The following is a 16,256-nucleotide window of genomic DNA, read 5'->3' as shown; positions in this document are numbered from 1 at the left end:
CCAGCTCACACTAAACCACGTCACCCATGGCTCTGTCCAACCTGGCCTTGAACACCCCCAGGGATGGAGGATTCACAACTTCCCTGAGCAACCCATTCCAGTGCCTCACCACCCTTACAGTAAAGAACTTCCTCCTTATATCTATATCTAATCTAAACTTCCCCTGTTTAAGTTTGAACCCATTACCCCTTGTCCTATCACTACAGTCCCTAAAGAAAAGTCCCTCCCCAGCATCCTTACAAGTCCCCTTCAGATACTGGAAGGCTGCTATGAGGTCTCCATGCAGCCTTCTCTTCTCCAGGCTGAACAGCCCCAACTTTCTCAGCCTATCTTCCTATGGGAGGTGCTCCAGTCCCCCGATCATCCTCATGGCCCTCCTCTGGACTTGTTCCAAGAGTTCCATGTCCTTTTTATGTTGAGGACACCAGAACTGCACACAATACTCCAGGTGAGGTCTCACGAGAGCAGAGTAGAGGGGCAGGATCACCTCCTTCGACCTGCTGGTCACGCTCCTTTTGTGCAGCCCAGGATACAGTTGGCTTTCTGGGCTGCGAGCGCACACTGAAGCTGGCTCATGTTCATTTTCTCATCAACCAGCAAACCCAAGTCCTTCTCCACAGGGCTGCTCTGAATCTCTTCTCTGCCCAACCTGTAACTGTGCCTGGGATTGCTCCGACCCAGGTGTAGGACCTTGCACTTGCCATGGTTAAACTTCATGAGGTTGGCATCAGCCCACCTCACAAGCCTGTCAGGGTCCCTCTGGAAGATTTCTGCTTCAGAAATCAGAACTTAAATCAGAGCTTAATTTTTAAGAAATTTGTTTCAGAACAAAATGCTTGTCTTTGCAGTCTCCTTAATTTTCCTTTGGTAATTTTCTTTTTTTTTTTTGCACATGTATATTTTATTTTTGCTTTTTAATAGTAAGATTTGGAAGATCTCCTGAACAATTAGTTTGCTATATTTTTTTAATAGTCCAGATAGCAAGCAGACTTGCCTGATTTTTGTTCTGTCCAGCAATTTCATATGTGAAAATCTAGACATAAAGTGCCATACAGCTTTGCAAACTGTTATGTATTAGCATATTTAGGATTACAATGTTCTTGAAGGGAGTTTGTTTGTTCCTTTTTGTGGTTGTGTTTTTGTTCTTTGTTTGTTTGACTTTTTAGTAGAATTGGCTGACAGTGTTCCCTGGCAGAATTTGATTAATCCACAATACCATGGCATGGAGATATTTGTTTGGTTTTGGAAAATTATACTATGCTCATACTTCTGGATCTCTGCTGCCTGTGTAATACGCTGTTGCACCAGGTCTTCTGTGGTACCTGCCCTGAGGGATATCTAGGCAGAAAGCACATACTGGCTGAATGGCAGCTGAGGAGCACGTGGGAGTTCAGGCTGAAGGACAGGATCTTATGGCTGGAGCATAGGATCCTACAGTTTTTTTCTCTATCCTGGTGTATACTTATTTTGCCTTTTGACAGCTGATGTGGAAAACAGCAGGGACCAGAGCAGCCCCATGTGGCTGTAAGCCACCTTTGCAGCCTGTTCTCTGTAGAACTAAGGCTATGGTCCAGGGAGAGGTTGCTTAAAACTGAGTTGTTGGATTGACCTCAAGGGCTTGTTGAGTTTATGTTAATTCATATTGGGATTTCACATGCTTAATGTATTTTGGGAAGGAATCCTCTTTAAAAAACAAACTAACTAAAGATACTTTTATCATAGTAAAGTTCTTATTGCTGGTAAACTTTGATCCATAGAATTAGCAGCTACTTTTATTCATGGGTTATTTAAAAAAAAACGCACAACATTTATTCCAATTAATTGTACCTTAAAAATTGTAAGTGTTGCAGAGGTTAACTTCTAAAGTTTTCTTGTTTTCAGAAACAAGACACTGGACAGATTTTGTTGGATATGACCTATAACCAGTTGGGTGTGACAGAGAAGGAATATTTTGGTTTGCAGCAGAATGAAACTTCAGTAGATTCACCTGTAAGTATAGTAAATAATATATGTGTGCATGTATATGTGTATATACGTATATATACACATGCATACACATGCATGTATACACACATATACATGTACACAAACATAAATTAACAGTATTCATTTGTAAATATTTTTAATCCATCTAATAGTTTTTCATTTCACAGCGATGGCTTGAACCAAACAAACCTATTAGAAAACAGTTAAAAGGTAAGACTTGTTTTTAATATTGTTTTTAATCTCGATTGTAACTGTGTAGTCCTGCTTTTCTTTGTTTTTATGACTAGAATAAATACAGTTCTTGTCAATTAGTGTGTCGAGATGGTAGGTTTTCTTTACAAACAAGTCTTATCTTTGCCAGTCTTTTCTGCAGAGCTTTCTAATCTCTTACTGCTAATTGAGTGCTAATAAGACCTGGTAGGTCTTTGACCTTTGATGCTGTAATAGCATCTATACCTGGCTTCTGAACAGTATTGGGCATTATGGCTGTGAAAGTAGTTGTCATGTCATATGGCGCCAGTAAATTCCTCCTGATAGGGACGATAAAGGAGTTTTGATTGAAGGAAGTGGAGCAAATTTCATGTATAGATTCTGACAATTTCTTGTCTCAAGTATAATAATAATAAAAAAAATGCTTGTTTTTAATTAAAAAAAAACTGAAAGAAAACCCCAGCCCTACACACTTCCAAGTGCATATGTTCTTCTAGTATCTCTTGTTTATAAACAGCTTTGTGTAATACAGAATGCTTACCAAGAAGGACAGGCTGGTCAGCATGACTATCAGACAGCAGTGTAGGACTGGCTGGCACTGTCCTGATTTGTGCTGTGACACTCGAGCTACATTTTTCAGTTCTCTCATTTCTAACATATGCTATAGATTGTGTACAAATTGAAATAAAGATACATGATGGTAACATGCTGAACTTCTGTTTTCTTGTATTTATATATAAGATAGAATTGTGCATTATCCCAGTTGAGATGCTTCAATGTATATACCACATTTTTCTCATCTAATACCAATGAGGTAAAGATAACTAACTAATGCCTTTTATGTAAAGTAGCATATACAAAGTAATTCAAATGAAAGCATCACAAAATCTGACAGTATTTTCTTTTCATAGTTGATGTTCATAGTTGGGGATCACGAGACACATCTTGTGGTTTCTTTTAGATTCATGAGAAAAACACAAGAGAGTTCTATGTGGTGCATTTATTATTTTTTTTCTGTAAATATAGAAATGAATTTTTTTTTTTTTAACAAAAATTTGATGTGCTCTTCTAAAATATTGCAGGAGGTTTTCCCTGCACCCTTCGTTTTCGTGTAAGGTTTTTTATACCTGATCCTAACACGCTTCAGCAAGAACAAACCAGGTAATTTCTGTTTGATGTTTGCTTCGATGACCTAGGAATATGTAAAGCCCTTCTTTCCCATCTCCACAGCTTGACAAACTATGCTTTCTTAAGTTGAAAACTTTTTATAACTTTATGTACTCAGTGTGTTTGGAATTGACAGCTTGATGTGATGCTCATAATCAATGGTTTCTGTTATACACAGCTTACAATTCCAAAATACAGCCAAGAGTATAAGCTGGTGCAAAGGTGGCAGTTAGTTTATTTGCATGTTGGATTCTCCCTACCCCCTTTTTTTTTGTTTTGTTTTTTTTTGTAACACTTTCATTACTTGAAGTACTTGCCTGTTGCCTTTTTTTTACTTTTCTTTCTGGATCCCTTAATTAATCAGATGCAAAGATTAAAAAGTAGGAAAGTTTAGTGATTCAGCTGTCTGTGTGCCCTAGGTCTATGTTACAAGTTTTGTATCAACACTGAGTCAGTTTTGAACATGTGTGGTGGATTTAATGTTGAGGGTGTGGGAGGGTGGTGTTTATTTTGTTTCAGAAAGGACAGATAACAGTACTTGTTTTCTAGTTTGTCCATTACTTGTAACATGTAAAGATCTATAATGTTTCACTTTATAGTAGACCTTTAAAATTTACTTTTGCAACCTGTCTGAGGTTTTGAGGTGATGTGGTACCTGAATTACAAGCAATTTTTAATTTACTTGTCACAAGGCTTTAACTGAACACTTGTTCAGTGCTTATCATTTGGAATTTAGAATTCAGATATGCCTATTACTCTGGCTTTTTTGTAACTTTCGTTATTCATTTCAGTGATTTGAGAATAGAAATAGTAGATCATGTTATAAGATACTTGTAGAAAACTTAGCTGTTGATTTGTTTTGGTATTTGCTAATCACATAGTTGTAGGCTCTTCTGCAATTTTAAACTGAAATTATTCAAAGACCTGCTCTGTATGGTTCCTCACATCCCAACTCCCCAGTATCACTATAAAGTAACATTGTCGAGGACACTAATAACAGCAAGGCTGAACTGTTCATGGACAACTGTTTTAGAGCTTTTTTGTCGGCATCTGCTATTTGAGAAATGTCTTGTCCTCCACTTAGTAGTTCTAAGATAGACTATCACAATCTGGGGTTGTCTTTTTTTTTGAAGTTACATCCAAGATGACTATTACTGGGAGTAAAAGAGCCCAGTTCCGTAATGGTTTGGGTTTTGTAGTGTTTGTTGTGGCATTAATGCTGCGGTCCTCGAGTTATAGTACAGACTGCCAAAAGACCTTTAAAACTGTTGTGAGAGTAAGTGGGTGTATGATTGCATTATTTGTAAATGCCACTAAGGTTTATTCATCTGTTTGCATAGTTTGCCAGGAAATCTTAGTAAAATAAAACTAATGCATGTAACCATTTAAACCATACCTTTAAAAAGTGAAAATAAACCTATGTCTGCTTTTGTTTTCAAAAAACTTTGTTCTAGGCACTTATTCTTCCTGCAACTGAAGACTGATATTGCGGAAGGAAGGTAATAGGAACACCAATTTCTCTAGAATTCTTTCTAAAATAAAATTAAATACCAAAACAAAGAAAAAAAAAATATCTGAGGGTATCATTGCTATAAAAATGCACCTCATGAAATATTGCTTTAAAAGAAAATAAAATTGCTAGGGTAAACATTACCAATTTTCGTACAGCTGAGTTATGAAGAACAGTTTGCAAGGCTGTAGTGAATGATCTGCAGGAGGTGCTGTGTGTTTGTAAAACATGGTGTGCCAAGCATAGTATTTCAAACGCGGGGACCCGCTGTCTAGTACAGTAATTGGGATGGAGTAGCAAAGTGAATTCTTGCTCTCATTTCTCATTATTTCAGGGTTATATTCCCTCTGTGGTGGGCATATAACCAGTGGTTCCTTTGCCTGTGTGTTTGTACATTTTTGAGAGGAAAAAGGAGGTCTGAGTATCTGCTGCCAAATGTAAATTGCCTTTAGGTGTTGGCTTTTTAATTCCATGCGGTCACTTTTGGTCATGAGATTGGAGCTGTCTTTGTGCTTGGCATTTGGCTAATTTTAGTGTTTGTGTCTAGTTTAGAGTACGCCAGACTGCAGCTATTAAAATCATGTCCAGAGCCCCATAAAAATCCCTTATGCTTTTGCTTTCCCAAATAAGCATCCAGCAAGAATACGAAGATGTCCTTTTATGTTTAGTTACTTCCATTCACTTAAGCTGCTGCACAGCAACTAGCTTTTAATGTCCAGTCCTACTGTGCTTTGACAATCAGACTTTGTAAGAAAAAATCAGATACTCTTTGAAGTAAATGAGTCTTCACATACTGAACTAATTGCGGAGACATAGTTAACAATATATTTGTACATTATATGTCTAAATAAAAACATCTCTTCTCTCCAGGTTGTCATGCCCCATTAATTCTGCTGTTGTCCTGGCATCGTATGCAGTACAATGTAAGTAATAACCAATTATTACTTTTTTTAATAAATATATTTGACTGACTACCTTCTCTGCTGCATGGCACTGAAATATAAGGAAAGATTTCTTTCCTTACATATGTGTGGAATATTCAAAATGCTACAGTGATGCTTTGTAAAGAAGATGCAGGTTATTATAAAGCCTTCAGTCAGTCTATATAGAAAAAGTGTACTTGTTAGGTCTTTAAAAAAATAAAGTTGATTCAAGAATAGCATTGCTCTTATTTATGTGTACTTGAACTGCTGACAAAAAAGGCAGGCTTTCATTGTCAGTGGAAACAAAGTAATGAAACTTACTGTCTGTTACAATAGCTATGGGAAATGTTTTCAGGGAAATAAATCATCATCCTGAGTACAGTTAGGGGGAGGGTAAACTCCTGATTAAGAAACGTCAATGTTCTTATGTAGTTTTTTTTTCAAGGAGTTTGAGTTGCTATGTAAAACTGTCTGTCACCTTGCAGTACATTTAAGGTGACTCTATGTACAAGAACTTACATCCTCCTTGTCTTCCTGCAACTGGCAAAATGAAACTAAGGGTGGTATTAAAAAAAGTCTTTTGTAGGGTAACCGAAATGGTGCCTGATCCCTGTGCCTTACAGGCATCCTAAACAGATGCATCTTCCTCTAGCTGTTTTTTACTTTCTCATTAAACAAACAAAAAACGAACCCCAACAGGTGGAGGGTTTAGTGGAGTTTGTCTGTTTGTAAAATAATAGCCAGAGGAAAGCATACTAGAATAGCTAGGCTTTCCTAACTTAGGATAGTGCTGTTATTACCAGTTTGGGGGGTTTAGTTTGGGGAGGTTGATTTTGGGGGGTCTTTTTATATATATTATATGACTGTGTGTATATATTTATATGTAAATGAAAAAAGGCAAAACCAAAACAAATGCAAAACAACTCCAACAATAATAATAATTAAAAAAAAAATCCAACTTTCTCTTTTTTGGCTAGCTGATGGCCTTTGTTTTGCTGTTTGTATGATTCTCTGCCTCAGCAAAGCATGAGGCATATGAAAGACATACTGTCTTAAAGGAAAAAGTTTTTTGTTTTGCTACCAGGTTGTTGCCATTTACTTAAAGGTGATGGCATAGGAAAGACCTTCTGAAATCAGATTGTATAGGTCTCCTTATCTAGTCATGTTTGCTAGGACTCTTGTCAGCTTAAATTGTTTTAAATAGTTTTCTTTTGGTGTTTCAATTTCTAATGATGCTTAATAAGGAGAATTAAAAGGTTTGGGATATGAGGCATCTGCTTATTAAAGAACCATTGTCTGAAGTTGGATCAGTTCTACCTGAGCTGTTTATTATTACTGCCACTTCTTGTGGGTTTTCAGGCTGTTCTCTACTTCTCTGACATCCCTGGTATGCAGAAAGGGAAATCATTATTCTCTGTCAAACTTATGTTTATTTATTTAAAAGGTGGAGCACTTGTCACTGGCAGGAGGGCTGAGACAGATGTCTTTCATTGAAGCTTGATGTTTGGTATTTCTGCTCTTGTTATTTTAACTATAATTTTCACATGTGGCAATTGTATGGTTTACCTTCTCAGACTCTTGAGTTTTGCAAAGAGGCAGTTGGTGGTGATGCCTGTGGTGCCTCTTGAGTGCTGCTTCTCTGCATTGTCCTTTGTGCAGGTGTTTGGATTCAGTACTGTGATTCTGAAGTAAAGCTCTGACATGCGACTCTGCACTGTTGTGGCACACCCTGTTGTCTGCTGGTGCTAAGTTACAGGAGAATGCAAGTGGGTGTGAATACTATGTCTAAGTAATGTGTGACTAAACTGGATTATGAATACAGTTCAGACACTTGAATAAGTTGTTAGTTTATTATCAGTAAATATGATTTGTGACAGAAATGATCAATGGATTTTGGAATCCTTTTTAAAGGAGAATTTATTAAGGTGTATTTCAAATAATTCCAAAATTGTTCAGTCTGAAGGATACTCATACTGAAAAAACAATCTAATGATAAATCATACATCTTCGTTTTTACTGGTGTAAAATGGGAATGTTGTATAGTCTATAAAATTAATAAGGGACCTATGCAGTGTATGCATCCATTTTTGTTTGTTTGTTTGGTTTGGTTTTTACTTAAAATCACACAAAGCTGATTTAGCACCACTTGTTTTCTATCACTTTGTGTAGGAAACTCACATTTCCAGAGCAGTATTTAAATGACTAAATATTGGTATGTAAGAAGTCCCATGGATTAGTGGGAATATGCTCTTATATGCATAAATCCTTTGCTGGGCTGGGACTTGTATCTAAAGCACAGCAACAAAGCCAAGATAAGATGTTATGAATACTTGCAAGCTTTCTTTTTCCTGAGCTTCAGTTGCTCAGTGATTCATTGTGGCTGGAGTCTTTCTTGTATCTCCTGTGTTACTGTTCCCCTCTCAGCTCTGCTTTGAGAGCCAGGAGGTTTTCTCTAGCATGCTGCTATCTGTCTTTGGGATTTCATTCAGGAAGTGGTTGGCTGGTTAATTACTTGGGATTCAGATGGACTTTAATCTCTTCTAAGAAAAGGATGGTGGGTGAGGATGTGGGGAAAACTGAACTTAGTGTGCAGGTCCCTCGGGAACTAGGCATAAGAGAGTTTGTCAGAATTTTGGGTACACCAAAAAGGCTGAGATCCTAGGGGAGGAGGTGGGCTTTAAGATTTAGAGGAACATCAACAGCAGCTCTACGTTGAGCGTTGCACCACATAATTCGCCTGTCAATATTCTTCTTGCAAACTCTTCCAACTTGCCTTTGTTTTGCCCCTCTCTTTTCTTACAGATACTACACCAAAACCTCATACTTCCTAATTTATGGCAACCTGTCTCTCTTCATAATATCATCGGGGGATATGTGTGTGTGTCCTCCCTGCTTGTGCTTTTGTAAAGCGAAATAGTGCACAGAAGGTCATAATTTAAACAGAGAGATTTGCTCAGAGGTCATTCAGGTTCCTGCTACTCTCCGGGGCATCTGTAGCTCTCATGGCTCAGAATCATAATCAGACTGGAAGTATAAAGATGACTTTCACTTGAATTTCCATTATCTGAATTTATTTACCAGATATGTTGAGTAGGTTGAGGATTCTGTGCATGTCCCATCTGTTCTTTTTAAGCCTGCATCATTGCTGTTCGGTCACAGGTTCCTTTGATCAAGTCTTACAGTACCTGTTGTCAGCAGTAGCAGAGTGTTACCTGTGTGATGGTGATGAAACTCCCAATAAAATCTGCTTGGAGAGATTCATTGTAATACATGCCCATTTTCTTTCACATGGTTCACTGTGGTCTAGATTGATTCTCAAGCTTGCTAGCATCTCTGTACAGCAGCTCTTCTAAGACTGTCCTGACGGTTCAAATACAGCAGCTCTTCAGCTGTTTTGGACTGTTTTCCCTTAACTATGTTTTATACTTGCACTGGGCAATAAAGGCCACTTCAAGGGATCATTGCTTTAACTATTGTTTGTCTGGTGTTTTTGCACTGTGCCACAAATAATTTTTTGAATCAATAATACTTCAAAGTAAGTATAATGCTATAATCTCTGGAGTGGAGCTCCAGATTAGGATATTGGTCAGTGCTGTAGCTGACTTTCTACAGAGACTTGGTACTATTCTGTAATTTTAAGGTGATGAAACTATTAAATATTTTTGTCTAACATAACTAAAAAGGGGAAAAGGATGGTTGCCCAAAGTCCAGGGCCATGGTAGTACAATGTTATACTAATGATGAAGAAAATTGTTGAATGCTGAGACACAACCTAGATGATAGAAGATCAGAAGATAGTTTTAAGATGCATTAGTTCTGCAAAACCTCTTAATGTTTTGGGAGTACTGATAACTATTCCTCTAAGCCTTTTATCCTCATACTTTTGTAAAATGAATACTCTTTGTACTTTGGATTATGCTTTGCTTTTATCAAGACTTTTTCTGATGGTGACTGGTTTCTGAACTACACACTGTATTTGAGATGCAGAAATAGCAACTTAGTATAACATTTTTTTAATTTGGTTTTTCCTTTTATTTGTGATTTTGTTGTGTTTAACTGTGAGTAGGTTTTGAGTTGCTGGGGTTTTGGTTTTGTTTGTTTTGCTTTTTAGTACAAGGTGTTACATTGACTGACTCATTTTTCATCCTGAAGTGGTGATAGGTAACTTGGAGACCACTATTGTGTATCTGTGGTGGGTTTTTTTGTTTGTTTGGGTTTTGTTCTTTTTCCTACAAATGTTCCTTCATTTTTATTAATGCCTAATTTCTCATTCTGTTTTACCACAAAGGGTCATTAAGTTGTCATAAGCAGCTACTTAGTCATCCCTGGATTGAACATTTTTAAGGTCTCTTGAGTCTGAATCATTTTTTTCCTTTACAAAACAGGTTAGTTTTATCCACGTGATAGTTAGTTCTACTTGTCCAGTAGAGACATCATGCTTGCTTGCTTACTTAGTGGCTGAGTGGGTTAGATTTCATTCTCTTGTCCTTATTTGGATACAGGCTCCACTTGTTGAAACGCCTTTCCTTCTCTCAGCATCCACTTAGAGGGTTTTGGTCCTTTTTGGAGTCCCTCTCTGATAACAGTTTTCAACATGGTGTCTTTAATCTCTACATCTACGTGTATTTTTGTCATTTCAGTGTCTACATTTTTATGTTAGTTCTTTGAAAGTTAACTTTGATGTAGTGGATTATTTTCTGAATCCAGAAGTGTTTTCATACCTAAATACTTTAGTTACTGTTGAGAGTAGCTTACGCTATGCAATGCATCATCTTTCTTCTGTTTTCTATTTGTGCCAAGAAGTGATAACTTAAAATGTATAAACTGATTGAACTGTACAGATTAAGAAATATCTTTTCTTTTTGTACCTCAGTGTTCATATGAAGAAAAAATTATCATTAGCCTCTAATATTATATCTCATGCTCATCTCAGCACATGAGTCATTACTGCTGTCCTAATTTGAAGGCCAGTCATATAACTCTATTTTAATCCTGGACTGGAATATTGTATCTGAGGATTTTACTCCTTGATAAAAGTTAAATTAGTTATACGGCTTGTCTGCTAAACTTGTCCCATTTGTTATTTTCTGTTCCACTGGGAACCTGATCTGTTTATTTAATTATCCTCGTTTAAAAACAGGCAATTCAGTTCACTTTTGTGCTTTATTCATGTCACCTAAAATAGGCAACCCTGCAAAAAGTTATGAATTCAATGTGAAGCTACTCAATTTTATTTTTTTTTTCTGGTACATTTTTTGGTCTTTAGGAAGTTGATATTAAATGTATTTCCAAGGACTAGCTTTTGTAAGCATTCCTTTGGATCAGACTGTCCATAATATCTGTGACTGATTCCCCTTCATGCTTGGCCAATAAGCAATTCATACATTTTCCATCAGACATCTGTAGTTATTTGGAGTGCCATATGGCGAAAGGGGTGCTGGTGCTATTGCTTTGTATGCAGATTTTTTTAATTATTGTTTACAAGCACAGTCTATATAGAACTGGAGACCAACTTGTCTTCTGTATCTGAAAGGATATCACATAGATTACAAGTAGAAATCAGTCACCCTTTACATTATACCAAGCTAAAGGCTTATCTTTTCTACTTTTGTGTTTTCTGGGGAAAACTGGAAATTGGGCCAGATTGACATGGTGGTATTTTGGTATTCTTAACATTCAAAATTAGCAACAAAATTGATTTCTGCAACTAGAACCAATCAAATAAGTATCTTGGTTGTGTAGCAGAAAGCTTGAATGTCAAAATTAGCTTGGTGTACGTAAGAACCACAGGCAAATTTAGCTTGGAAGGGGCTTATTCAAAGTCAGATCACGTTGCTCAGGGCCTTTCCAGTTCGGTTTTGCATTTCTGGTGCTGAAGTTTGTTGACTTTCATCTTTTTTGGTTTTTGACTCAAACAGGAGTCTGGTTCTGTCTTTATTGCACCCTCCCTCCTGGGTAGTGGAAGACAGAAATGAGATTAGTGCTGCCTTACCCTAGTATGTAAGCCAACTGACCATTAGTTTCTTTGAAGAAACTACTGAATAAATGAAATCTCAAAAATTACTGTAAGAGTTGTTGGCTTCAATGGCTTTTTTTGCTTCCATGTGTATCAGACCTTCCCTCTATAAAACTGCTCTCCCTATCCCCTGGCCTTAATTCAGCAATATACCTGGTACTCAGGTTTCTCTTTCTAGGGAAGATGCATGTGTACCCGCAGAATTCATACTGAAATTAATCTGTACTACATGAACACACTTGTTCTTGGTCTTCCCTTTCTCTCTATCTGAACGTTATAAAAATTGGGGGTGGGATGGGAAGGAGAGGTGTCCATTTGAATTAGTCCTTTTCTTTGGTGCCTTCCTGCACAAAAGTCTTTCTGCTGCCAGGAGAAAGAAACAAAAATATATACCTGTGACATTGTTCTAACTGAACAAATTCTTTGTACGTTCTGAAGAAAAGATGACTTGTTCAGGCTTCAGTAAGGCATAGGCAATTCACACCCTATGTGAACATACATGATGTCAGGATTTTTATTTGTTTTTTTTGTTTGTTTGTTTGTTTTAAAAAAAAAATTATGAATAATTACTGTATTGGGAGTTTGCACAACTACTGTTTTGGTATGTTAACATGGGAATTCATCCATGGAAAATTATTCTGTGGCTGCTTGACTATTGCATTATTCTTTTACTAAGAATTATAAAATAAATATCCTTTTAATTGAAGCTGACTTTTTAAATGAATGGTCCATCATGTTCTTATTTTTAAGCTTTGTATATTAGATATAGAACTCTAAAATACAAGAATCTGAAATTCAAATGAGTGTGGTTTGTGATTTCCCAAATTAGAAATAGGTCATTACTGCCCCTCTGTTGTCTTCTGGAGAAATCCAGTGAAGAGGTAGAAACCTCACATACGAGGTTTGATATGTCCTAATTTACTTTTTTTCCAACTTGGATAATTAAATTCTGCACAAGATCGTTAGTCCTCCAAGATGTCTACTAATCAGCATTTATAGTTTCTCTTCAACTGTGACAGTTGGCTGGGGAGCTGAAGAAGCAAATAGTACTCTAAACTGCTCCCCCTTGTTGACATGACCTCAGGTAGCTAGGAGGAAGAGGAAAAAAAGACCAGAGCACCCTCCAAATTTGGAAGATGAGCAAGAAGACTCTACCTCATAATGCATGAAGGAACAGCAGTTGCCCTCTTTAGAGAAGGTAAAACTACAGTAAAAACTTTTTGCCTAATGCAAATAAAATTGAAGTGGACAGTTACGTTGTCTTATTTCTGGCAATCTGGCCTCTTCCCGTTGACAAGAATGTAGTTCAAGCCTGCTGCGACAAGCCTTAAAAATGTAGACTGTGTTTCATAGAAAAGGTGGGTTGTGACAATCACTAATAAAGGAAAAAGTTTGCAATCAACTACTGTCATTGTGAAATTGTGTGTTTTATTTTTAAGCAGTTATTAACATACCTGTTTTGTTCAGAAAGTTTTTAATTGTTTTTACTGTTACAATAGCCTTAGTCTTGGCAGACTTGGACTTTTGTTAATATACAGATATTCCTAAAAATTATTTCCATTTCTTGTTATACTTCTGGATCTTCTGTCTTGTTGTTTTTGTGTTTTGTTTTCTTCTTCAGGTATGTTATTCAAATATTCAAATTCAGGTATTTATTCAAATACACGTTTTGGTTCTAACGGTAAATATTTAGTCTTTTGCCAGCCATTTTGTAAACTAATTTAAAATTCAGGCTACCTTTTAAAGAGAAAGGGCTAAGCTTTGCAGAAACATCTACATTCAAAATAAGTTATTTACTGTTTATCATTCCATTTTTTATTTTTATATTTCCCTTGAGGCTGACAATTAGGTGTGCAATTATAGTGGCTTTTGACTGCATTTGTCTGGGAATTGTTTCGTATCACATTCTGTTTTCTTGGCTATAAAAATTACGCTTTTTTGAATACTTACCTGGCAAATATTAGTTATCCCCTGCATTACAGATACTCCATAGTTATTGTAGCTGCAAGTTATGTCTAAAGTCCAGAACTTTTCCCACCCCCACCCCCCCCCCCCCCAACCTGAATCAGTTAAATGACTCTTTCATACTTTGCATTTTCTGGAAACTAATGGTAGTAATATTGTTCCTAAAAGTAGGCTCTTTAACTTTGATTTAGCTGAGGGGCTTTCTATGCTGAATTGTTTGCAGTCTGTTTTGTTAATTTACAAGTCTTATAAGTAACTTCTGAGAAGCTTTAATGCTTTATAAAACGTATTTTATGGTCCTTAGGGAACAAGCAGATTAGTACAGGTTTTAGTTACTTTCTTAAACATACCATATTTTTTTGTGTTGAATCTTAACTATTTAATGAAAACATAATTTGTGTTGAATTACTTGCTTAATCGAAGTTAGGTAAATTTGTGGCAAATAGACAAGTACCATATTTGCAGCAACCTCCCTGCTGTCCCAGACTGTGTACCTTTATAACAAGTAAAAGGTTTATGTATGTTTTCCAGGATATAAGCCCAACCTAGCTTTTAAAGAAAACTTGCATAGACTGAGGTTATAAACTTATGATCATATATACTTTCATTTTGTTTCAGATATACAACCAACTGTGGATCAGAATTAGTTTTTGTCGAGAAATTAGTAATTATTTCAAACCATCTAAGAATTAATATAATTTTTGAAGGTATAAAGTTTTAGGGAACTTTTTAGTTTATTTGGCTGTAAACATATATTTATTTTGGTAGCAGTTTGGTAATGTTATGTGAAAATCAGCAGTTATTTCTGGTGCTTTAAGTAACTCGGCTGAGTTCAGCTGAGGCAAAATAGACAATTTAATCATTAGGACAGATCCACAAGTGGTAGTGTGAACAGTTTTTACCTGACAGTGTGAAGAGTAGATGCTTTCCGAGTCAGATGTTGTTGAAGACTTCTAGTATGTTATAGTCACATGTATATCAAATTGATTTCATTTACCATCTCTTACTGAAGCAATTTGGTTTTCTCTAACATCACAGTAGTGCATGTCTGTGCTGCTATGCCATGTAATGCCTGTCTGATGGGGGTACAGCTTGTGATGCAAAAGGGAGGCTATATAAGTAACTAAAAGTAATGAGTCATTCAGTGTCTGATATTATCATTATAGTAAGCATATTTGGAAAAAAGCCTTTCTTCTTCCTACAGTTCCCTGCATTGAACACTGCCTGTCTGTTGAGAAGTAATTTGTAATTTTTGCACTTCCCTGTATGTGTTTTAATGAGGAGAAGGAATTTCTTCTAAATAATAATCAATTAACTATGAAAACTTTGTGTATCTGTTTTGTGTTTCCTAACAGCACAACTTGGAGACTATAATGCTGCAGTTCATCATCCAGGATATCTGTCAAATTACAGCTTTATACCAGAGCAGAACAAAGATTTTCTTACCAAAGTAGAATCGCTACATGAGCAGCACAGGTAACATTAACTTTTAGTTCTCCCTCACCTCTTGAGTTTTTAAAGATTAAAAAAAGGATGCCAAAATGAAGCCTAAAGATCTTAGTAGTTTCAGTACAAAGGCAGTTTTATTTCATATTGCTTCTGTTAAATGAAATATTTGGGTTTATCATGTAGCTGGTATTCTTATCATATGTAGAGTATGATGCCAATGTGGTAAAATGTTTAAATGAATTTCTAGCTATAACAACCAGTAGATCAGTTGGCCTTCTCCATTATTAATTGCAGCCATCTAGAATGCTGTACTAGATGGTTGAGGGTTTTTTTTGAATCAAGGACATTTGGCTGTTTTTTCCAATCCTGTATATTTTTCTGGTCTATCACTTGGGGTAAAAAAAAGCAAACAAACATGAAACGTTTCAATGTGCTTTCTCTCCACTCTCCTGAATGTAATATACAGACTACAATAGATTATTCCAGTCTGCTGCTAATTACTCTTTTTGACCCTGCTGTTTTGTCTCTTGTAAGACTGCAGCTCCAGAATTAGTGCTCTTGATCAGATACTTGTAAGCTGAATGCAAATATGACAACCTAAGAAATTATTATCTGTGAGCGTTTGAGCAAATGAAATCCCAGTCTCTCTGGACTTGTTCTCTCTGTCTGTATCTTTACTGCAACAGAGCTAATTCTCCACTCTCCTTTGGTTTATAACCTGAAATAGCTCCATATCTCCTCCTGATATTCCTTGACTTTTTTTGTCATCTTTCAGTACTGTCACCTCTCCCTCTTTTTTCTTTACTGCTAGTGGGTGTAGTGAGTAGTTCTGAACTTCAGGTGTGCTGCCTTGCTGTCCAGAGCATGCATGTTGCATTGTTATTTATGGGGCAAAAAAAGAGATAATCACTGAGCTCTAAATGCAGCCATTCCCTCTGTGTAGGTGCCTAACATAGACTCCTTTCCTAGCAGCTGATATTCTGGAATGCAACAGCAAAAGCCTCTACGTCCAAATTAATTAGCAGTTTCC

At 36.6% G+C, this 16,256-nt stretch overlaps 1 protein-coding gene across 6 annotated transcripts in view; it reads left to right on the top strand.

The window, feature by feature from the left end:
* Positions 1 to 16,256, top strand: part of PTPN3 (protein tyrosine phosphatase non-receptor type 3) — a 153,992-nt gene that overhangs the window by 78,350 nt on the left and 59,386 nt on the right. For 3 of the 6 annotated variants that reach the window (XM_062610971.1, XM_062610970.1, XM_062610973.1), the window contains exons 3-8: positions 1,882 to 1,989; positions 2,139 to 2,196; positions 3,279 to 3,357; positions 4,818 to 4,862; positions 5,744 to 5,796; positions 15,133 to 15,253. In XM_062610971.1, coding sequence (XP_062466955.1) covers positions 1,882 to 1,989; positions 2,139 to 2,196; positions 3,279 to 3,357; positions 4,818 to 4,862; positions 5,744 to 5,796; positions 15,133 to 15,253 — 464 coding nt within the window. Of the gene's footprint in view, positions 1 to 1,881; positions 1,990 to 2,138; positions 2,197 to 3,278; positions 3,358 to 4,817; positions 4,863 to 5,743; positions 5,797 to 12,896; positions 13,011 to 15,132; positions 15,254 to 16,256 lie in introns of those variants that run through there. The other 3 variants (XM_062610972.1, XM_062610974.1, XM_062610975.1) reach the window with 3 other exon arrangements.

Source organism: Pezoporus occidentalis, unplaced genomic scaffold (assembly GCF_034315485.1).
Source record: "Pezoporus occidentalis ecotype Australia unplaced genomic scaffold, CSIRO_AGI_Poc_V1 ctg15, whole genome shotgun sequence".
Classification (NCBI taxonomy): domain Eukaryota; kingdom Metazoa; phylum Chordata; class Aves; order Psittaciformes; family Psittacidae; genus Pezoporus; species Pezoporus occidentalis.
Note: the sequence above shows the minus strand (reverse complement) of the source record. Positions and strands in the feature narration are given on the sequence as shown.